General features: G+C 39.3%; 3 protein-coding genes across 3 annotated transcripts; 2 read left to right on the forward strand and 1 right to left on the reverse strand.

Annotated features, from left to right (window-relative positions):
* Positions 1 to 1,173: 1,173 nt before the first annotated feature.
* Positions 1,174 to 11,654, forward strand: LOC146524436 (uncharacterized). Its single transcript, XM_085178838.1, has 7 exons — positions 1,174 to 1,828; positions 6,561 to 6,711; positions 7,160 to 7,303; positions 7,495 to 7,623; positions 7,744 to 7,974; positions 8,227 to 8,352; positions 8,717 to 11,654. The coding sequence occupies exons 1-7, from the start codon at positions 1,671 to 1,673 to the stop codon at positions 8,942 to 8,944; spliced, it is 1,167 nt and encodes a 388-aa protein (XP_085034964.1). The 5' UTR covers positions 1,174 to 1,670; the 3' UTR covers positions 8,945 to 11,654.
* Positions 11,655 to 12,513: 859 nt separating this feature from the next.
* Positions 12,514 to 13,507, forward strand: LOC146524437 (uncharacterized). The gene is made up of 3 exons (XM_085178840.1): positions 12,514 to 12,686; positions 12,788 to 12,892; positions 12,992 to 13,507. The coding sequence occupies exons 1-3, from the start codon at positions 12,564 to 12,566 to the stop codon at positions 13,076 to 13,078; spliced, it is 315 nt and encodes a 104-aa protein (XP_085034966.1). The 5' UTR covers positions 12,514 to 12,563; the 3' UTR covers positions 13,079 to 13,507.
* A 5,970-nt stretch (positions 13,508 to 19,477) lies between these two features.
* LOC146524438 (glutamine amidotransferase-like class 1 domain-containing protein 3, mitochondrial) lies at positions 19,478 to 24,670 on the reverse strand. Its single transcript, XM_085132078.1, has 5 exons — positions 24,580 to 24,670; positions 20,517 to 20,629; positions 20,212 to 20,383; positions 19,924 to 20,125; positions 19,478 to 19,832 (listed from the first exon to the last, which is right to left on the reverse strand). The coding sequence occupies exons 2-5, from the start codon at positions 20,622 to 20,624 to the stop codon at positions 19,640 to 19,642; spliced, it is 675 nt and encodes a 224-aa protein (XP_084988204.1). The 5' UTR covers positions 20,625 to 20,629; positions 24,580 to 24,670; the 3' UTR covers positions 19,478 to 19,639.
* Positions 24,671 to 24,807: the final 137 nt, after the last annotated feature.

Below are 24,807 nucleotides of genomic sequence, written 5' to 3' on the forward strand. Positions count from 1 at the left end.
GTGATGTATGAAGTGTTATTTCCTGTTTCCTGGTTTTGGTATTTTTTTTAAGTGCAACAATAAAAAATGCCACAGAAGTTATGGGGCATTCACCATGGAAACGGCTATCAGTGGTCTACAGCCACAACATTTGAGTGACAATAGCCAAAATAACTACCGGTGACACAAAGTGGTTGGGTCCTGTGTTAAACTTTTTTTTGTTTTTTGAAATGAGTTGAAATGAGTACTAATGAGACTGGAAATTGACATTTGAAAAGGTATTAAAAACATTAAAGAGTTATCAGGCTCCCAGACCCTAACCATCAGCTACAGTATAAAGTCATGCTTTACAAGGAAATAACTGACCGTGTGGACAGGAAGGCAATCTGTGTACAAACGGGTCAGACACTATAGTCAGAATCCTCGAGCAAGCTGGCACAGATCTGGCATGTGTTGTATGTGTATATATATCTATATCTAGCTGTAAACAAACACTGGGTGAGAATCCCACGAGCTGTGCAGTTATTCAAGCACAGACTCATCTAAATGTATCCAAATTATCTTAAAAAGTAGTTTACAGTTTTCATACTGAACCACAGTGTGTGTGTATGAAATGTTTGGGGGACCCATTCTAGCCAAAACGTTGCTGCTGAGATTTATTGCCTTTGACCAAAATGTCACACAAACAGTCTGAAACGGCCTCTCTTTGAGCCACTACTGTTCTTGTGGTTACAAAATATTTATTGGTCACAAGGAAAAAGGAAGTTGGGAAGTAGTCATCAGTTAATGAGTTACCGGTAAAAGATCAGGAGATTTATTTCCATTGATCTTTGAATGCTTAAAATGCTAAAATACTATATTTGCAGTTTGGTATGTACGTAAAATGTTTCTCAGGAATTCATTTTTTTACCACGACTGGCCTCGAATCTCTCGGACACGATGGGAAACAGTGTGTAGCACACTAGGTTGTCAAATTAATTTCTTTAGTGTTAATAAAAGACAGCTTAGCCTGACTAAGAGGAACATAATTAACAAAAATCCTTTAATTTACTTGATTGTCCCTTGGATGAACTTGTGATTTACTAATTAACCTGTTGCAGCCAATTTCCCTCAGTCCCAGTAATGAGCAGACTGGTGAATGCAATCAGCCTGACTCTGTCATTATGCGTTATGAATAAATGTATGCATTACCATTATTATCAATTACATGTCCTACAATACATAATCATGCATAAATTATGCATATCTATTCAGCTCCTCACCTATTAGCTCTTTTCTGAATTGCTTATTCAGAAACAGCTCAGCTAACGGGCACGCAGTCCCCAGCGCAGACCCACATGCACAGACTCACACAATCGACACTAACTGGAGTTTCCCAAATTCTCCAAATGATCTAAACCAAAAAGGCCAACTGAGAAAACATTTGAATAATGTGTGGTCACATGTGTGGGGGGGTTACAATACTTTCAACAGCTAAAGTACGGTGGGACAGACCCTCCTCAGCAAAGAGCTGGAACAGCTTGTCACTTCCTATTCGTTGCGTCATGTGGCTCATGGTCTCGGCTACTTCCTCTTTTCACTACGTATCAATACTAGACGACAGTATTTACTTTCCACCACACACGCCGGGGAGGCTGTATGAAGAACAACTAGTTTGAGGACTTCATGACGATTTACATATTCGATTTATAATGGATGGAGATCTGCTGTCTTTGTCATCTTCCTCCTCGTTATCATCTTTAGCAGCAGAAGGAGAACCAACAGGAGGACAGAAAGATGCTTCACCTAAGAGTGACAGCAGCCTTCCTCAGAGCCAACAGGAACCCAAATCAGCTGAAGAAGAGTTATGGTGAGTGTGTAAGTGTGTGTGAGTGCGTGTGTGTGTGTACTTCTACGTATTAAATAGAAACAAAAACAAGAAAATATGCGGTAAATCGTGTCAATCACAGCCTCAAATCCACTCATGGTAAGATTTATGTAGGCAGGATTGCATAGATGGCTACCTATAGTGTACAAGGGGTGCTGAGTTTCTGTCCACCTAAAAAAGTACATAGTTTCAGAGCCCGAGGTATACAATAAATATTTAGGTGTCATTTTAACAGTCGTCACGTCAGTGCCTGTAAGCCCTTCCATTTTAGAAATGCTTTAAAAAGACTCAAAGTCCTATTGTAGATAAAGTCCTTTTAAGTGACATGTTTTTAAAGATATTTGTGTAGTTTTACGAGGAAGTTCCCCTCAGCGAGAGGAGGAATAAAGAGTAACTGCGGAGTTCCCCATGAGATCACCAAAAAAACGTAGGCTTCAGTTCACTGTTTTGCAAGACTTGGTTTAAATAGAAATACCACCAAAATGTCATTTCTTGCTTAATGTCAAGAAATCAAACTTTAAAAAAAGTATCAATTGAGTGTCTTTTATGTTTCTTACACTTATTTTATGGTACATATAAAACATATGTGTGTGACTAATATTCTTTCTTCTCAATGGGGGGTGGGTACACTTTACCACAGTATTTACCCATATGATGAGTCTTAAAACAGCCTCGTCCGCCTCCTCCTGTGGGGCTTTAACTGTGGCCACCCCACGCACAAGTAGAGTGATATTTGTCAGTGTTACCAGCAAGAAGGAAAGATTTTTTTCTGTCTACCTCTTTATTGTATGCCATGACAGTAAATTACCATATTGCCGCAGAAGGCAGTAGCATTTTGGTGTCCTTCCGAGATGGCATATGATTGAAAACTTAGTGAAAGTGGGTCACGGAGTGTGTATCGGCTGTCAAAGCTGGAAGAGAAAAAGCTCCGTATCAGGGAGACATGGAGCATAGTTGCTTCAGTGGGATGGCTGAATACACAGCGTTAGCTTGCCAAGACAGGGTTTTTGGCATGGGTGCATTTGTATTTAATGCCGCAGTGGCCACTAAAGTTAGGCTCTGTTTCATTTCATTGTGTTTCTTTACAGCTTCTGCCCTCATACTACACCTCCCAATCTGCAGAGCAGAGGGTTCATTGTAGCTGATTTCCCTATTAGTGACCATAAACAGTCGGTGCTAAAGACTTTGCGCTCTCGTTGAGCCCAGAAATATGACAGATGGCACAGTGTAAAATTAGACAAGCAGTTTTAACCATGGATACACTTGCTTTTTGTATAATAACCGTTTCAAATCTCAGAACAGGCTTTGAGCATTTTAAACGTACCAAAGGAACTTTTGCAGAATTTCCTCAAGGTTTTTTGAAAATATCACCTTTTCAGAGAACAAGGAAAAAGTCACTGTTCTGAGCGTTGTTAACAACATTTATTTTGTTATCCAGGGCTTTCAGCAGTTCTTAGAAAAGCATAGTTTTTAAATGAACTGTGGTTACTAAGAGAGGTTATACAGGGCACTGGTGTATTTGGAGGAACTTTTGAGGTTTGTTTTGTCGTTGCTAAGCTAAACTAAAATGTTGCTGGTGCCCAAAATTAGTAACACTGGACATAGAATGAAAATAAATTTAAAAAAGACTTCCCTTAATACTGTTCCTATAATCACGAGAGGACACAGAATGTATAGTCCCATTAGAGAAACTGATTTACCTGACAGCAAAGTTATCTATTTAAATAAAGGTTAGCGCAGAGCACCAAGTAAGTCCAAGTAGGGTTTGAATCAGGTAGCCTTTTTACATGTACTTTGACTTCCTGGTAGCCAGGTTTGGGGGGATTCCCACTGTCCTATCTCTATCAGCCCTGGCTACGCCCTCTCAACCTCTGACAGCTGAGATAGGCTTCAGCTAGAGGTGGGCAGATCGAACCAGATAATCATTTTTTGGAAATTAAAAGAAATATACCACAAACATAACATATGTTATTTATAGCCTATAGCAGATTTACAGATTTAAACAAGATAAGCCAACCCAAAGTGCTTTAGAGAAAGGTACATTTGCATTCCAGATCACCAAAATCTCCAAAAATCCCAGTTTCTGTCACCCAAATGCAGAACTAGGAAGACAAAAGTAAAGTAAAAATCACAGCTTTACTCAACACTTGACCAGGATATGTCCTTCAACGCACATATTAAACAAATATGTAAGACTGCGTTCTTCCATTTGCGCAACATCTCTAAAATTAGAAATATCCTGTCTCAGAGTGACGCTGAAAAACTAGTTCATGCATTTATTACTTCCAGGCTGGACTACTGCAATTCATTATTATCAGGATGTCCAAGAAACTCACTGAAAAGCCTTAAGTTAATCCAAAATGCTGCAGCAAGAGTCCTGACAGGGACTAGAAAGAGAGAGCATATTTCTCCTGTTTTGGCTTCCCTTCATTGGCTTCCTGTTAAATCCAGAATTGAATTCAAAATCCTGCTCCTCACATACAAGGTCTTAAATAATCAGGCCCCATCTTATCTTAATGACCTTGTAGTACCATATTACCCTATTAGAGCACTTCGCTCCCGCTCTGCAGGCCTACTTGTTGTTCCTAGAGTATTTAAAAGTAGAATGGGAGGGAGAGCCTTCAGTTTTCAGGCCCCTCTTCTGTGGAACCAGCTTCCAGTTTGGATTCGGGAGACAGACACTATCTCTACTTTTAAGATTAGGCTTAAAACTTTCCTTTTTGCTAAAGCATATAGTTAGGGCTGGACCAGGTGACCCTGAATCCTCCCTTAGTTATGCTGCAATAGATGTAGGCTGCCGGGGGATTCCCATGATGCATTGAGTTTTTCCTTTCCAGTCACCTTTCTCACTCACTATGTGTTAATAGACCTCTCTGTATTGAATCATACCTGTTATTAATCTCTGTCTCTCTTCCACAGCATGTCTTTTATCCTGTCTTCCTTCTCTCACCCCAACCGGTCGCAGCAGATGGCCGCCCCTCCCTGAGCCTGGTTCTGCCGGAGGTTTCTTCCTGTTAAAAGGGAGTTTTTCCTTCCCACTGTCGCCAAAGTGCTTGCTCATAGGGGGTCATATGATTGTTGGGCTTTTCTCTGTATCTATGAAGCGCCTTGAGGCGACTTTTGTTGTGATTTGGCGCTATATAAATAAAATTGAATTGAATTGAATTGAATTGAACTTAAAAAACAACAGAGAACAGCAACTAACTAAACTACTGTAGGGATGTACGCATGGATGTAAACTCATACATCATGAGGGAGAACACGACAAAGAACAAAGGGAGACAATAGATGCACAGCAGAAGCAAGAATGGACACATCTGGGGTACACACGAGGCTACCAAAGTAAAACAGGAAACAGCACACTAGATCAAGACCGAGACACATGAATTTCACATAGTACTGGACCACAGATGAATAAACATGAAAGTAGAGGGAAATCAGACAAACACGGGGACATGACCAGGGAGATAAAGGATAACAAAACTCGGAGACTAGACAGACTAAAACAAGAGACACTGATGACAAAGCAGAGATGAAACCAAGGACTAGACACGAGAAGAGAACTAGCATACGCTGCTCTCTCCTGCATACGCCGTCTTCACAGGTATCAGTACTGTATCAGCAACACTGGCCCTGTATTTACTTGGTATCAGATTGATACCATGTGTGCAGTATTGCACAGCACCAGCTTCAGCAACCCTGAAATGGATAATGGAAGAAAATGGATGTATGGTTAGATTTCTTTATTTTAACAATTAATAAAATAACAATTAATAATAGTAATAGCTTCAAAAGTTAACCCATTGTGCCATTTTGCTCATGATTAGACTTCCATGTTCCTATTTGTGGCTATTGCCTTGCTGCTTTCTGAAATTGTGTAACACAGATTTTCACATAGCAGGACACTGAACATAAGTGGATGAAAGCATGTGTTTGCGGAGGAGTTTAGCCTTGAGGGGAATGAGGTATGATCGCAAATTGTTATTCTTTGTAGTACTTAGCTCTGTGAGGTTGCGGCAGTATTTTTGTGTTAAGAAGCCCTGCGGCCTGCGTTCACTGTTTTGTGTGTTCCTCTGTGAGCAGATACCCCACCTCCCCACCCTCGGGCTTCTTCTCCCCCTTTCGACTGCCTCTCCCTTTGCTGTTTCTTTGTAAGTAGAGCTCCTATCAGAGCTGGTAGAAAGGAAGATAGTTTGACTAATTAGACCTTGCAAATATTTTTCGTTCCTGCGTGCCGTTCAATAGAAAAGTGCATTTTCCAGGGATCATCACCCACGTTGTTTCCATGGGCTATGAATGCGCAGATACATCGGATAGTAAACAAACTTTGATATGCCAGGAGAGACACTGAGAAGAACATCGCTCTGTGTGTGTGTGTGTGTGTGTGTGTGTGTGTGTGTGCCTGAGTATTTTGAGTACATAATGTGACTATGCATTTGTGTGTGTGTGTGTGTGTGTGTGTGTGTGTGTGTGTGTGTGTGTGTGTGTGTGTGTGCGTGGGTGTGCATAATGGCTCCTATTCGATTCACTGTAAGTGCACTCTACGGGAGTGGGCGTTCAAAAGTACCTTGACTTTTTTTTAAGTGTACATGTGCTGGCTTATTAATGGAAATCCTTTTCTGATGTTCTTCATCGTGATTTTATTTAAATCAAACTCCATATCCTCCTCTGGTATGTATGCATGTGTAAACAGCATCTGTGTGTCGGTGTGCAGGGTGCAGGAGGAGAGTCCCGTGGCTGACAGGCTGCTGTCCACAGAGGAGCAGGTGACTCTGATCACAGAGAGTCTGACAGTCACCTCGACTGACCAGGAAAAGCTGCTGCTGCTCAACAAGAACACTGAGCTCCGCAGAGTCAACAAGGAGGTACAGCATCGCATTAAAACCGGCACGTATTCTCCGCCGGCCCGCATTTTATTGCTGATGTTGGCAATTACATTTAGTTCTCTCTGAAAACCAGAGGAGAACTGTGGGTGTTGTGTGAAAATTGCTGCAGAGCTGTGAAGAACCATCATTTGAGTTCAGTTTTTCACTATTATACAACCTGGTCTTCCTGATTTTAATTAGTTGCTTCTTAATTAAAAAGGAAACCGGGGGGGGGGGGGGGGGGGGGGGGGGGGGGGGGAGAGTAACTCTAATGCATTTAGAGTAAGAATGAAGTGCCCGGCTTCAGTTTGTGATGCCAGCATTGTTGTGACGACAGACAGAGTGACGGCAGTAAAGATTAAATGAACGAAGCTATTGATTACTGCAGTGGAGGCCTTGGCAGTAATGACTGTTGTGTGATGATGATGGTCATGATGATGTGTCACAGCTGATGAAGCTGAACGAGGACTGGGACCAGGTGTACCGCAGTGCCACGCTGCGTCTACAGCACAGGCTGGAGGCTTTGGAGCTGGAGAACAGCGCAATCAAACAGCTAAACAACAGACTGCTCCTCAAAGTTGAACATCAGCAGGTAAATGCAACAATACTTTAAGCACTAACGCACCACCGCACGACTTATTCCGGGCATTTGCTTATATACTGAGAAGTGGGTGTCGCAGACGAGGGGATTCCTAAACAGTTATCATGCGGCTGTTTTAAATAGCCATCGATAATAGATGTGGTTTGCATGTGTGATATTTATTGCTATATTTGGGATTGCAGAGTGCAAAGGAGTACTATGAGCAAGCATTGATGCAGGAGCTAAAGAAGAACCAAGAGCTGCAAGAATATATCAGGCTGCTGGAGAGCAGGTTGCACCACCCAGGAAGAGACTTCACACCTGCCAAACCGGTATTGCTCCTTTCAGAGGGTCTCACCTGTACCTGATCACATCGTGCATTTTCTTTTCTTTTTTTTCAATTGTATGATCACAGTGTTGCTCATCTCTTTGTCTTTTTTTTTCCATCAAAGGGAAGCTTTACTACTGTGATGCGAGGTCCAGCTCTGGGCCCCGGAAGTCATCCTGACCTGTCTTGCGGCTCTGCGCAAAACCCTTCACCCTCCTTTTTCCCAGCTTCTACCAGCCCAGAGGCTGAGTATCAGCGAAAAGGCCAGGCCAGCAGTTCCCCACTGGGAGTGCTGGAAAACTCCAAGCAAGAAGTGCATGATTTAAAAGAGCAGCTGGAGGCACTGAGATGTCAGGTGGGCTGCTCTCTTCTGCACAGCTTCCAGAAATGTGTCTGTTTCTATTGAGAGGAGAGCAGAATTGATGTCGACTCACTGTTGCCAGGGAAAGATTTGCTTAATGCTGAAAGAGACTTCAATGAAGCGGTGAACGGCACCACCAAGTGGTGGCTCTGTGCCACGCAGACATTCATAATAATAAGTGTCCGCAGATTGCAAGATACGGCTTTAACGATGGCTCGCTGCCGTGTTTTTGTCTTGTGTCAGCAGACTGAGATATATGAAGCAGAATATCAGACAGAGCACAACGACCACAAGCACACGCTGCAGGAGAACCGAAGGCTGAGGAAGAAGAGAGAGGAGATGCGCCAACAGGTGGCACTACTGCAAGAACAGGTAGTGTTTTTGTCTATGCACAAGAGTACACACTCACACAGGCGAACACACCCACATTCATACTTAAATCCCTTAAGCAAAGATTATGAAACCTGCCTGCTATCTGATCTTGATGCAAACCTTGCAAAATAAATGTGAAGCAACAGAAAATCCATGCAGTGACTGGTTATTTCTTTTGGGTTATAGTGTCAAACTAGAGACTTTAATGCCATATTTTTATTTATGTAATATGTTTAAACATATTGTAGTAGGCATATATGATTAATCCACAGCTGCTCCAAATGAAAAAATATATGGATTAAACCCCTTTCAGCTGTCTTAAAGATGTGTTTGTCACTGGAATCTCGTGTGTTTTTCTCATCAGCTTAAGATATATGAGGATGACTTCAGAAGGGAGCGGTCGGACAAACAGATGCTGCAGAGGCTGCTGTTACAGAAGACGTCTGAAAACAAAAACCCTGTGCTCATCCACCGCTGTAATAATGAGCAGCAGCTGCTAGGGGGCGACAAGAGACCACAAAATGGAGAGAAAAGGAAACAGCACCACCCACTCTGCCCAAAGCACCCAAACAGGGACAAAGAGTCAGTGTGACACTTAGAGGGAAAGTGAGCCATGTTTACAGAAAATGAGTGCCTGGTAACATCAGACTCACTAAATGTGTCAGCAGCTCTCAAAGGATCTTGAGTATTAAGTCTCGTCTGGAAAAGCATCATTAGACAAAGTAAAACTCTTCATGTAATTTTTTAAGCACTTCAGCACAAACATTTGCCAGTGTGTACATAACTCTCACTGCTGCAAGTTTGAAGTTTCCTTATAGTGTAAAAAGAACAACCTTATGAAATGTTCCCTTCACAGTCGAAGAGAAACTGAAACAAAAAGAACAGAAAGAGAAGTAGGAGACCAGAACTGAGAAGATGAGTGAACCAAAAACTGTAGTTTGAGCTAAACAAACACCTCACAGATCCTCAGCTGACTGCTTCACTGTTTGTGCACGAATGTGCTGGTTTGTGAAAGGAAGTAGTTACACACTGCTGTACGTATGACATCATCGCTTAGAACAAACATAACCAGACAAGTTTCAGAAGAAGGTTCTTTCTTTTATTTTTAAGGAATATTTTTGAAACTATAATGACGTCGTTACTTAACATGACAGTTTTCAGCTGTGCTAACTCAATCACTTACCCACATAACTTAACTTATAACTTAATAATTTAGCAATGCGGGACTGATATTGGTTGAAGATGTGCCTGTGTAGATAGTTTAGTCAAAATCAGGCATGATTTATGAGTGTAGTTCATCACACTTGCATCGTTTCATGTTTCCGATAAAGAGTAAATATGCTTTTATTAGGATTAACATATTTAAGTCGCCCTTTGAATCTTTCACTTTTGTGTAACCCTTTTTTGTAAAAGGTCATTTAATATCTATAATGTTTAATTAAAGATACAGATAATTAATATCACTAACAATTATATTTTTATTAGTTTGTGTAATAAAGATTGTTTAAATGGCATATGTTGTATATACCATGGTGTTGTAACTATGGATATTTCGTAGTACATTCATGCTTTTACTGATCAATGATCATTCCTGGCATCTCACAAACACAGACAAAGTGTTATGTTATGTTATTAACATAAGGTTTAGCGTCATACTAGTCATCATAATAATGCTTATATATGCATTACAAATTATTTATTCTCATATGGATTCATAAATTACAGTTGTGGCTTTATTAAACTATCTGTGTAATGTTCATAAATACTAATTGACTAATATACAAAGCAGTTATTAGCCAATTAGTAAACATTATAAAATAAAGCATGATTTGATGATCAATTTTAATACATGTATTCACATTGATTCAGAATACCAACACAGCTGTGTCGTTTATGTGGTTCTTCAGTGGACGCATTGCACTGAACCATCAAACCTATTTGCAATTTCAGAAAGTTGTACAAGGAAGGTTGAGTGGGTTTTTTTCCTTAGATTAATATCTTTGCAGTCTGAAGGAAGCAGTTAGGGCTGCTGCACCTTTTTACTGCTAAGTGATCTTTGTCGTCACTGAAACCAGAGGTCACCAAAGAGTGACTGGAGGGGTTTTCCTAAACAAGATTTTCCACAGCATACTTTTAGGTTTTTGTAACAGACTGTGAAAGGTTGCCTGTCTTTGTATTAAAGGGTTGTTACGTTTATTCGGTCATTGATTCATTGATTTTCACAGATATATTTAAAAGGACAATTGCTTGTCAGCAACAAAGTGATAGAAGGAAGTCACTGTGGAAGCTGCTCTTTGTCACACTGAAACCGATCTGCATCCTCAAACTGATGGATTGCTTCTACGCTGCTCATTTATCCCTGTTTTCCAGTTTATGAATAAACTATATTGTTATTAATTTTCCCACAAGACCTTTTGTTGAATCTAGTTTGGTCTTTTTATCAGCTTTTATCATTGAAATAAAATGACATAAGTTATGGTTATGGTTACAAGGTTATGCTTTTATTGCATTGGCACTGTGTTTGGGATTTTTTGCCATGGTGAAAAATTAAGCCGTTCACAACCAGGTGCTTTCCAGATGGTGTTTTACGGTGGATCAAAAGAGGCACTGACATCAGTGACATCAATCTGGACAAGAGCCCAAACACCAGTGGCTGAAATGTAGCCCCAAACCATGACGGAGCCTTCACCGTGTGTTACAGATTGCTGTAGAAACTCACTGTTTTACGTCTATGTTGACCTGCTGCCCACAGATGTGCTCAGAAGTTTACATATGGGCATAGCTGTCAGTCCACTTCTTATATAATTCGGGATACCTTACCCTTTTCTCCCTCTTTCCCTTCATTATGAATGGCTTCTTGACAGCCACCCTTCACAGAGACCATTTCTGATGAGGCTTCAGTGAAGAGTAGATGGTTTAACTGAAGCACCAGATGTATTCTTGAAATCTTGTCTCAAGTCTTTCATGGATTTTTACCTATTGTTTAAGGACAGAAGAAGAGGCTTGGTTCAAAACTTTTACACAGCACCACTGATACAATAGGAAAGGACGGAGAGAAATAAAACGTCTTCACACCATCATTATGCACAATATGAAGTATGTCTTTGTCTCATCGGTTCGTCATTCTGTAAATTCCTGACAAGGAAGAAAACGTGTTGAACAAAAGGTTGTGATAAGCGGTGGAAATTAGTCAATGAATTAATGTTGCTTGAAATGTTATTGTTTTACAACATGTCACACCTTTCTTTTTCCTGGTTGGTAAAATCATTCACTGCTCTGGTATTCATTGACTTCAAAAGGATGGAATGTGATATGATGCTATTAACACATTTACTCCAGCAGTTATGGTTAATAATAACAGCTGTACAGCTTCCCTGTGGTACATTCTCCACATTTCACCAAGTTATACATTTCTTATTTTACTTGTTTTTACTGTGGTTTTGCCACTCCAGAAAAATAAGTCAGTTTTGCATCTCTGTAGGGTGTTTTCTTAATCTGCTTTAGTCCACAGAACAAACATTGTTTATATGGTTTATTTTCACCCATCGTGGCAAGTGGGCAGGACTTTTTTATTTTTATGCCGCTGAAAACATGAAGGAAAACAGGAACTTTTCTATATCTTCTCTACCCCTTAAATGCCACCTCAACAAACAGCTTCTACATTATAAATTCTGAAAAAGCCTTAGCCATCGTCTGTGAGACAAGTCCTGCAGAGATGACTGCATCCACAGAGAAACTGCGAGAGAGCTACAACCAGCAGGGCTTCCTCTCTGCACTTCCTGTGCTGAATGAGTCAGAGCTGAGGGATGCAAGAGATGCCTTTTCTAAGTTGGAGATGGAATTTGGTGAGTAGCACACAGCGATGAAGAGAGATGGGTAACAAGACAATGCTAGTGCAGAAAAGACTGTTGCTACTTTTGCTATGTTGAGCAAACATAGAAGCAAACATGTGTTTGTTTTGCTTTCCTATGCCTAACTCTAATTGTTTGTTCGGGTACTGGGGTATCACTGGCGGCCCTGTTCTTTCTGTGTGGCTTGCTTTGGATGACTCACTAAAAGAAAACGGTGCCCTGCGGGTTATCCCAGGTATTTCATCTGCTTTAGTGTTTTGTTTTTCTTTTATACAACTTGCTATAAAATGTGCTTTCTAAAATCAGCAGTCTTACTCACAGTGTTGAGCTTTGCCTCCTGTTGGCAGCCACTGCTCAGGCATGTTGCCCCATCGCCAAGCCCTCCGCCCTGGGAACATGCTGTCAGTGAACCAGGAGATCCCAGAGGAGCTGGTGCAGGTGGAGGAAGCTGTGTTATGCCTTCTGTTAGCTGGACAGATGTCTGTGAGTTCGGTTTTATTCTTAACTTAAAAGGTTGTTAATGAGGATAAAGACATTGTATATTGTATGTTGAATGAATGACTTTTTGTTTCTTTAACATATAGATTCACGATGGACTCCTTGTGCATGCAAGTGATGCCAACACATCACAAAAGAGACGCTGTGGGTTTGTGATCCGTTACGTTCCCACCTGTGCTTACCCCACAGAGGTAAGGCCGACGTTTTTCCCTGTTTTGAAAGAATCAGAGCTTCATCTTGTATTTTTCTGTTTTACTGTTTTACTTACTTATTTTACTTCTGTTTCTTAGGATCCTGATCGTCCAAGGAAGTTTCATGCAACAAAGTTGGTCAGCGGGACAGACGCATTCAATCATTTCTCCAACAAAAGCACATGAATATAAGTATTCATGTGACTACAGTCCAATTTGCAAGACCAGGAGTTAATATATGTTACAGAAATATAATGTGTTGTTAAAGCAAATGTTTAAGTTTTTATAATCAAATCAAATTTCAGATTATTGATAAATTTATCAAATTTCTGTCATTTTTTGACATAATTTGCTGTGTTTAAATTCCTTTGAGACTATATCATGAATTAATTAAATAATTGAATGTGTAGAAACTGTTTTGTGCCATAAACTGGTTTGTAAAATTTGAAATAAATGACAAATTGCATACAAACAAAAGAGACTCACGGCGATTCTGCTTTCCAACTAAAATCTTTATATCATATTAATGACAAAAAATCTACAATGTGCCAAAAGCCAATTCAGGATGTTTGCTTGGTGTAACAGATTTGTTATAAATTTAGACCGAGTTCAACAGTAAAAACTTCTTTTTTTTACACAAAGCGCTGTTACATTCTTATTTAATGCACAAAGCAGAGTGAAGTCTACTTTGTGAAATTAAACTTATTAACTCTTAAATTTTTGCATTTTCCTGTTCAATTCTCATCATAAACAGAGATGCTCATACAGCTGTTATCATAAACAGTACTGTGCAAAATGCTTGAGCCAACCCTCGGTTCTGTATATTTTCCTAGCAAAATGGCTAATAGGTAATACAAATGGAATTATATTTTATATTCTAACAAGCTTGAAACTAAATATTTGATGTGATCACCTTTATTCTTCAAAACAGCCTGAACTCTTTTAGGCAGATTTCTTGTAATTTCTTTAAGTAGTTTTCAGGAATAGCTTTCTAGATTTCTTGAAGGACACTCAAAGCTCTTCTTTGAATGTCGGCTGCCTTTTTGTTCCATTCTCTGTCATTATATTCCCACACTGCTTGTTGAGGTGTGGACTCTGGGGAGGCCAATCCATGGCTGATGATAGTGTTGCATAGGGCTTTTCCGGGTACCCTTTTACAGCTGTGTATTTGGGATAATTTTCATACTGAAAAATTAATCAGTGTTTTGCAAGATCTCCAGCACTACTGGCTGAAATGCAACCCAAACCATGACAGAGCCTCCACCGTGTTTTAACGGTTGGCTGTAGACACTCACTGTTGTACCTCTTTCATAACCTCCTCTGTACACATTAATGACAGCTTTATCCAAAACTTCAAATTTGGACTCATCACTGCACCTGTAGTGGTTGATTCTCAGTCCAGTTCTTGTGTAATCTGCAGAGGTGCAGTGTTGTTTGTGAGCAGTTACGGTATGTTTGAGTTTTAATTTGCTACAAACACTATTTCACTACAGTAGTTCACATTATTAACTACAGCTGTGCATAAAGTTGTCTATCTGACCATCTTCGTACATTACACCTCACTCCTCCCTGCATGAATCTTCCTTTTTTATTATTTCCTGTGGGGTGGAACTCAGCTCTCTCTAAGTCTGATACTGTCTCCCTCTTCTTGGTGAATTCTGTTTTGTAGCGCTTTTCACAGAGTTAATGTCAGAGTTAGAGAAATATCTGACAACGCAGGTCCAGCGCAGGATTCATCCAGAATAGTTTTGTTACAAACCATACCGTGAAATCTGTGTAACAGTTGACCTGTAAACAGTATATATATATATATATATATATATATATATATATATATATATATATATATATATATATATATAGTGATATGGGTTGATATAGATATAGTGCTAAAATGTTTCCAAAAAAAGTGGGTAACGTGATGGGTGAATGGCTCGAAGCTGTGAGCGCAGTGCTAAAACCTTGACTCTGTCCTGTAACTCTTCACAGAGTGTTTAGAGCTGAGTCCCTTTCTCAGTATTGATACTGTTTTACTACTGCCGAGCACAACTGAACAAAACTAAACATTTGCAGTTTTTCGAGTTGCATGTCCGCTCGGAAATCGGTGTATAATTACAACGTGTTTGTGCGTCTTTTCTCGATTTTCGTGGTTTCATTTCTATCAGAGCCACACACTAACACCATACTAACATTTCTAAAGCACATAAATGAATGTGACTTTGTTAGTGTGTCCGAGTTTAATAAGTACCTGCAACCTCGCCGAAAAAACGAACAATGCGCTCATGTACGCAGGTGGCGTAATCTTTATTAACACAGGGAGGGGTTGAGATCTGACAGCAAATAATAATTTGCTGCTCTTACAAAATGCAAGTCACTGTTAAACACAGATTTCAGGTATACAAGGTGAAATAATTTGTAATGAAGGATAAATTTGGATAAATTCTGCACTAGCCCGCAGTCTCACAGTCCCGAGCAGTTTCTAACAGACGACACGTTGACTCTTCTCCATCCTCCTCCTCTCGTTCATCTGTCTGATAGAATCACGGGCTTACACTGTATTATTTTAGTTACGACATCAATCCCATCCTTTCCCTCCCTCGCTCAGTGCTCGTTTCTGAGCCACTAATTTGTGCCATTCTAGTAGGGTTGCCAACTCCCTGAGAAATAAATAAGGGACACCTCGTGGCCAGGGCCGGGCGACCCAGTTGTCTTCACCCTTCCCAGTGTGGTGAATTTTTTAGCTCTTTTTTTGTGTGTGAAATTATTTTTTTTAACCATTTGACTTGAATTTGATTTAAGCAGATGCGTATTCTTTGTGATATCAACACATGGGAAACAAAAATCATTTAGCCATTTATTTTTAGCTCAAAATGACAACATTAACACAATAAAACAGGTCTCTTTCTTAAACAGAAGCCTGTCATGCTTAACTTTTGATAATAAAAGTAAATCTTTCTTTAAAAGAACTCTGTCCTGCTTAACTTAAAATTATATAAATTAATAGAAAACAATAGAAAGAAAAATATTCTTGTAACAGTGCACATTTAGTGCATTTAGTGCAATTGGCTTCAGCAGAGGCATTATTTCAGCTTTTGCTCCCGTTTGTAAACCCACTTGTTCCCATGATTACGCATCATAACTCATCATCATTATTCATCTATGTATTACTTTTATGTATTACTCATCTATTTGTTGTAATCATCTATCCTTGCAGTTGTTTATTACACAAAATAAATTATATTATCACACTTCTGGCCACATAGCGCTGCACATGTCCATTTTAACCTTAACCAGAGGGTTTAAAAACAAACAAACCAGTGTTTACCATATCTGGTTCTGCCGTGGCCTGGTAGACAAAAATTGGTTAAGGGTTCCCCGAGCTTTCACGCCCCTCATGTTCTTCATGTGCCCACCATTAGAAGCATGCCTATGGAAAAAGTGCGCCGGCACACAGTGCAGTGCGCTTTATAGGTGTTATCGTGAACTTTTCCAGCCAGGTGTTTTCCTTTTCCCATTCTTCCCTGCACTTTTGCAGCCTTTTTTTCTTTCTCTGAGAGGCACAAACATTGCTGGTCTAATGCCTGGCTCACACTGTGCGATTTTTGGCCCATTTTGAGCCGATTTTTGAGTCGTGATCGGCCCGATTTTGGCCTTCATCGTGCATAGTGTAGTATACGTGGGGTAACGAGAAGCGATTAACACCTCACGACCAGCTCCCGATCATCAATCGCTCGTGAGGGTGTCACCGCAGCCGCTCACACTGCTCACGCGCAAACACGTAAACGTCGGTGAAAAAGACGGAGCAGCACGGCTGTGCAGCGTGTGATCTGGACACAAGCGATGGAGGCACAACTTGTAGAACTTTGGAAAGCTCATCCGAGCCTTTTCGATGTGGCATCACCAAATTATCACGACCACAACAACCGTGAAAATAGTTGGATTTACATTGCTGCTCAATCACAGCTGCCTGATCATGTTTGTCATTAGTAATTTAGCAATGTTGATGGCGGTGTGTGTCTGTGTGAGTGAAAGACAGAGAGGGAGAGCGAGCGACAGATTTTCTGTTATAACCTTCATTTTATGGAGGCACAGTGTGACTCAGGTCGCATCAGAGCATCGGGCGGTATAGTGTGAGACCCTGCATCGTGACCTACGAACTTATAACCCATGCGAGCCAATCGTGCAGTTTGAAAATCGCACAGTGTTTGCCCAGCTTCAGGTGTACTGTCGTCTGAGACTTGCACCGCAGTGTCGGCGTTTATTTCCCTGTTGGCCATGCTTTTTGTTGTGGTCATCTGTTGTCTTCCGGTATTTTCTCCGCAAGCGACCTTTCCTCAACCAATGAGATGAGCGGTAATCTGAATTGTCATACTCGAATTGTCATAAGTGTGCTGTCAGCTCATTGGTCACAAAGCAGGGGCGGGGCTGGGAATTATGGTTTCAAACAAAGCGTTAATTACATTACAACTTATAGACTACTTTTGATTCTCACTGTATTACGGGACAAAGTGCGTCCCTTATTAGCTCAATACGGGACGTGTACTTTTGTTTCTAAATACGGGACGATTCCGTTTTTTAAGGGACGGTTGGCAACCCTACATTCTAGGTAACTCGAAATGAACTGACTGCATCCTCATTTATACATTGGGGCACTGTTAGAGCACCCAAAGAACTTTTCATTCCCATGAGCCCATTTTTGCCAACGCATCATCTCGCTAATTTGCCACACAGCTTCCAGTGACAGACAAGACCCTGTGTCTCTCTGGTAAACTCAGACAGCAGCTCGTGCTCGGCGCAGACCGTTAGCTACTAAATGAGATCACCCTGAGAGATCACGATGACAGTGTAGACCGCTAACTTTGCCTTTATCAACATTCTTGCATGAAATATCCTCTTCTTAAAATGCCAAGAACTGATGCTAATATTGTAAATATTGTAAGGAAGTGTTTAATTGTTTTCCTAAATGTTCCACACAAGTCGTTCTGAGATATTTTTGGAGATCTGTCAGAATATTTGACACTGCAGTGACAACAACACACAGTTACCAGTTACAGGTAAAACCTCATTGCAGGTGAAGAGAGTGTGTTGAGAAGATCAGAGGAGTGCTTTGAGCAGCTCATGAATGAAGTAAATGATAGAGAGAGGAGGACAAGTGGAAGACAGTGAATCAGGAAGTGCAGAGGACTGATAATGAGGAATTAAAGCAGCTATGAAGAGGATAAAGAGTGGAAAGGTGGCTGGTCCAGATGATACCTGTGGAGATAATGGCGTTTTAACTAGACTGTTTTATGCAATCTTAGAGAATGAGAAGTCTTCATAGATCTAGAGAAAGCATACAATAGGATATCAAGAGAGGAACTGTGGTTCTGCATGAGGAAGTCAGGGCAGTTTAAATAACCATGTTGACACATGAAGTTTCCCCGGCAACATGTCCAGGGTGCAAACTGTCTTTTGTCTCATATCTGCTCACATGAGCTCCAGCTCCTGGAGATGCAAAGTATAATGAGAGATTAGGGAAATGGATTGAATGAACAATAAATGATAAAGGTCCAGTTAGTTTGCCAGACCAAGAAGCAAATAGACAAGTGTGTAAAGCAGTCTAACTCACTCTAGGAAAGATGGCAGGTGGCAGTCTCCACACCCGCCAGCATTCAACCCATTACACCCCATTTCAGTTCCCCAGTGTTTCCCAGCGACAACAGTTGAACCGGATATTTGACAGGCAGTGAGACAATGCTGTTAAAATGTTACTGGTGACAGAGGGCTCCTTTCTGTTATCTAAATTATCATTAAACAATGCAAGGATTTTGGTAGGTACACATATTTCTTACTCCATTTGTAGTTGTATGAAAAGGGTTGTATGGGGAACCTCGGGCAAACAAGCCAATTGAAACAACACAGAAAAAGTGCGCGAATAATTCCAAGAAAATAAAAAAGGTTTAGCTGGTCACAAAAATAGTTACTAATCTGTTATTTTGCTTAAATTTTTTAAAAATAATCCTTTTTACATTTAAGGCTATTCATTCTCTCTCTCCACCATACCTCTCTGATTTAGTACTTCCCATCCCGGTGCCTCAGATCTTCATCTTCTCTTTCTCTCTCTGTTCCCCGCTCATCTGATTACAATGGGGGGCAGGGCTTTTAGTTGCTCTGCCCCTCGACTTTGGAATTCCCTACCCCTTGACCTCAGAAATATTAGTTCATTCCCTCTTTTTAAGTCCACCCTCAAAACTAATCTGTTTAAAATTGCTTATGTTTAAACCTCTGTATGCTCTTAACTTTTATCTGTTATTCTTATTATTGTGTATATTTCCCGTTTTTGTGTTTTTATTTGTTGTACAGTGTCCTTGGGTGCTTTGAAAGGTGCTATTTTTAAATAAAATGTATTATTATTATTATTATTAAGGGTATGGACAGACTTTTGTCTACAAATGCAAATCTCCAGTGTGTTCATCCAGTAAACCCCTTGGTGTAATAAACCAGACAGTTCCTAACACGATAGGTTTGAACATTATGGATTATTGTATTATGTGTATGTCAGGACATTATTGAATGACGTATAGATAAGGAAAAACAACTGAATTGTGTTGTCTTTGTTAGATAATCTTTTATTGAAATCTTATTGCATTCAAAGTTTCACATCAGGTCAAAACAAAAGTAGGAAATTGGTAAGAGAGCTTGATAAGCTTGATAGAAAAAAGGAAAGAAAAAAGCACCTAATAGATGAATAATGTGATTATACTCTTGTTAAGCCAGTTTCAGTGTTTCTTTAACCATGACACCTATTCCATCATAGACTTTGTGAATGGGAGCGTTGCACATGAAGGCAGAGGTGGTCACCAGCTTGTTTTTGGCATCAACATGAACTTCTTCCACATCTTTGTTCACGTGTTTGCAGCCCAAATCCTTCAGGACGCCTGCTGTCTGAGCATATGGCCACCTGATGACAGGAAGAAAAGGGACTGTCAGAGCGGCTGACTGATGTAGTTTTGCACCCACATTAACATCTGATAATAAAATACTTCACCCACTTGTCACACTCTTTGTCCTGCCCCACGGTGAGCTCGCAGCCCGGCAGGATTTTTGCAGCCAGGATGGGCGCGATGCAGCACATGCCCAGCGGCTTTCCAGCTTTGTGGAAGGCCTTGATGACCTTTTCTACATTTGGCTGGATGGCACAGTCCTTATTCTTCACTGCCCAGTCACTCAGGTTCTTAGCCACACCGAAGCCCCCTAAATGGGTACAAGAGAACATCACAAAAGTGCAACTAGCACAACAGAAAGAAACAGCTTGTGTGTTTTATTCTCTGGTGTCTCACCTGGGATGATGGCAGCATCAAGTGCTGAGACATCTAGCTCTGCCAGATCAGTCACCGCACCCCTGGCGATACGGGCGCTTTCCTGCAGGATGTTTCTCTTCTCTTCTGTGGGTTTCCCCTCGCAGTGGTTTACAACATGCATCTGATCTGCATTTGGAGCAAACATCTGCACCTGCATACACATGAAATAAGAGGTTAGCCTCTGCAAGATTGAGGGATGTTGTAGGAGTTCAAATACTTCCAAATGTGACAGGGTTCAAATAAGCACACAGATAAATGTGTAACAAGCCTTTTCTCGCCCTTACTTTTGCTCCTGCACGACTCAGGTGGACAAGGACGGCAGAGGCCTCGTGGACCTCTGTGCCGTCATACACTCCACAGCCTGACAGAATGACTGCAACACGCTTGGCCATGATTCCTATAAAAACACACACAAAAACAATCTTCCTTTAACTGAACACCAGCCAGCATGGACTATTTCTTTCCCAGTCTGATATAATAACCAATTAATTGGCTAATTACTGGTTCTGTGCCACCTGTTCTGCCTTAACATAAAATATTTACATGAGCAGGTGAGACACAAGTCCCAGGTGTGCTGCTACTGCCAGGCAACACTTTTGACACCAGTAAACTGGAGTTACAGAATCGGGTGTTTAACCCTCTGGTTTCTACCTGGCCATTTTTGGCCACTTCACTTTTCGGTTTTCAACCATTTTTGTTCTGTTAATGCAAATGGAATGAAACTTTCCAAAGGTGTGTATTTTATTAAAATTTTTTATTTTTCAACATCAGCTCCTTAATAATGTCAATAATATTCACTATACACCAAATTGTTCCCATTTTACTGATTGTGGCCATTTTTGGCCAATTGAAACCCATTATAACCACCTTTTTTGATTCCTTGTTACTGGCAGTACTATAGCATGCAATTTAGGTAAAATTGCTTTCATTCTAAACTCAACACATGAAAATTGTAGTTTTTCATTTTTTCTACCACATGACATCCTTGGGCCATTTTCTGCCAAGCAAGCAATTTCATGTAATATTCTTGGTTTCCACTAGGTGGGGTTGATGGGTTACCACACTCCAATGGACCAATATAATGAAACAATTTTGACATAGGTTTGGTCTTAAGGATCTGATAGTTTGTGTTTGTGCATGACATTGCAGCACAAACATGTATTTGCAAGATAGACTGGAATAAATAATGACGCATCAAACATTACATAGGCTGCAGTGAATTCCTGTGGATGCAGGATATTGAGCTTTGAGGTTCCCAGTCAAACTTAGCTTTGAAGCACATGTGAAAAGCACTTTTACTCTTGTATTTTTCATAAAAAGAGACCATACCCAAAATATTAACTCTAGAAACAAAAACAAAAACAAAAAAAACCCCAATCACAGGACATTTTGCACAGTTCAAACCTGCAGCTGCAGCGCAAACAACAACAAACACTGTTTGTAAACGTGTCCTGGAGTTTATGCAGGTGCAGACGTTGCTACTGCTGTAAGTAAACCTAACAGCTTCCAGACCATTTATTCTGGCAATATGGCAAGAAGGTGGGAGTGTCCCCCCCCCCAAGAGGGACAAAGGGACCCCCTGATGATCCTCTAATCGCCTGAGCCAAGGTGTGAAACTGGGTGTGAACTCTGGCTGATTGGGAACCACACCCAGTTCAAAGCGTATAATATCTAAATTTTAATTATATTTTGGTTTTCATGACTAGGACTGGTGCTAATTTAAAAAATCAAGTCAATGAAAGTAGAAAAATGTTTTAATATATATGAATTTTATAGTATTTTGAAAACGTAAACATGGGTGGTCATTTTTGGCCACGAACAAAATGAGAGGGATTTTTTTTGTTTTTCTGTCACTGCACAAAAAACCAAAGATACATAAAACTCATTGATACTTTTAATTATTGCTATGCATCTAACCTCCATCATGGTTAGAAAATAAATCAGTTTGCATGTATTATTTAGAAAAAAAATGGGGATTTTATGCTTTTATCCCTTTATCCCTTTATCCCTTTGTAAATCATTAAAATTATGTAATTTAACTGGTATTTAAAGGGTTAAAAGTCTGGATTTGAATTAAATTTTTTGTCTTGATGAACAGCACTGATACTAATCTAAAAAATCAAGTCAATGAAAGTAGAAAAATGTTTTAATATATATGAATTTTATAGTATTTTGAAAACGTAAACATGGGTGGTCATTTTTGGCCACGAACAAAATGAGAGGGATTTTTTTTGTTTTTCTGTCACTGCACAAAAAACCAAAGATACATAAAACTCATTGATACTTTTAATTATTGCTATGCATCTAACCTCCATCATGGTTAGAAAATAAATCAGTTTGCATGTATTATTTAGAAAAAAAATGGGGATTTTATGCTTTTATCCCTTTGTAAATCATTAAAATTATGTAATTTAACTGTGATTTAAAGGGTTAAAAGTCTGGATTTGAATTAAATTTTGGTCTTGATGAACAGCGCTGATACTAATCTAAAAAAATCATGTCAAAAAAAGTGGAAATTTTTCTTAATATATATGAATTTTATAGCATTTTGTAAATGTAAACAGGGGGTGGCCATTTTTGGAAGTTTTTATGTTTTTCTGTCACTGCACAAAAAAACAAAGATGTATAAAAGTCATTGATACTTTTAATTATTGTTATACATCTAACCTCCATCATGGTTAGAAAGTAAATCAGATGGCATGTTTTATTTGGAAAAAAATTGGGGTTTTGCGATTTTTTCCATTTATGAGTTCCTAGGATTATGTGATCTAACTGGTATTTAAAGGGTTAAAATTATGAATTTGAATGAAATTTTGGTCTTGATGAACAGCACTGGTACTAATCTAAAAAATCATGTCAAAAAAAGTGGAAATTTTTCTTAATATATATGAATTTTATAGCATTTTGTAAATGTAAACAGGGGGTGGCCATTTTTGGCCACAAACAAGCTGAGAGGAAGTTTTTATGTTTTTCTGTCACTGCACAAAAAAACAAAGATGTATAAAAGTCATTGATACTTTTAATTATTGTTATACATCTAACCTCCATCATGGTTAGAAAGTAAATCAGATGGCATGTTTTATTTGGAAAAAAATTGGGGTTTTGTGATTTTTTCCATTTATGAGTTCCTAGGATTATGTGATCTAACTGGTATTTAAAGGGTTAAAATTATGAATTTGAATGAAATTTTGATTTTCATGAACAGCACTGGTACTAATCTAAAAAATCATGTAAAAAAAAGTGGGAATTTTTCTTAATATATATGAATTTTATAGCATTTTGTAAACGTAAACAAGGGGTGGCCATTTTTGGCCACAAACAAGCTGAGAGGAAGTTTTTATGTTTTTCTGTCACTGCACAAAAAAACAAAGATGTATAAAAGTCATTGATACTTTTAATTATTGTTATACATCTAACCTCCATCATGGTTAGAAAGTAAATCAGATGGCATGTTTTATTTGGAAAAAAATTGGGGTTTTGTGATTTTTTCCATTTATGAGTTCCTAGGATTATGTGATCTAACTGGTATTTAAAGGGTTAAAATTATGAATTTGAATGAAATTTTGATTTTCATGAACAGCACTGGTACTAATCTAAAAAATCATGTAAAAAAAAGTGGGAATTTTTCTTAATATATATGAATTTTATAGCATTTTGTAAACGTAAACAAGGGGTGGCCATTTTTGGCCACAAACAAGCTGAGAGGAAGTTTTTATGTTTTTCTGTCACTGCACAAAAAAACAAAGATGTATAAAAGTCATTGATACTTTTAATTATTGTTATACATCTAACCTCCATCATGGTTAGAAAGTAAATCAGATGGCATGTTTTATTTGGAAAAAAATTGGGGTTTTGTGATTTTTTCCATTTATGAGTTCCTAGGATTATGTGATCTAACTGGTATTTAAAGGGTTAAAATTATGAATTTGAATGAAATTTTGATTTTCATGAACAGCACTGGTACTAATCTAAAAAATCATGTAAAAAAAGTGGGAATTTTTCTTAATATATATGAATTTTATAGCATTTTGTAAACGTAAACAAGGGGTGGCCATTTTTGGCCACAAACAAGCTGAGAGGGTAGTGATTTTTATGGAATCCAGAGGTTTAATCTGATGAATAATGAAGTTGTATCAAAGGCTAGTTTCGTCTGTACACAGTTTTTCTTTTTTGCATGTCATGAATGAATGAATGAATTAATGCCTTTATTGTCTGCAAAGAAAACTGAAAGCAAATGGTTGACAAAACAAAATCTATCACTTGGAATTATCTTTCATTCATCAATGTTCGTCTCTAAAACGTAACTTAGGCAGTACAAGCAAAGACAATGCGGATGGATTTTCTCACCTTGAACGGCTCTCGGTCGGCTAGTTCTTCAGCTGTGCGGAGTAGAGTTTTCCAATAGAGGTGTGACGACTGAACTCAGAAGCAGACTCTTTATAATCCCTCCCGCTGTCTCCTCCCCCAATAACTCTGTAACCCGACAGACTGACGTCATCCGCGTTACCAATAACGAGGAAAACGCTGAGTCATTCCGCGTTACTATAAAGTTGTAATAAAATGTTGAGATATGAA

The sequence above is a fragment of the Neolamprologus multifasciatus genome, chromosome 2 (assembly GCF_963576455.1).
Source record: "Neolamprologus multifasciatus chromosome 2, fNeoMul1.2, whole genome shotgun sequence".
In the NCBI taxonomy this organism is placed as follows: domain Eukaryota; kingdom Metazoa; phylum Chordata; class Actinopteri; order Cichliformes; family Cichlidae; genus Neolamprologus; species Neolamprologus multifasciatus.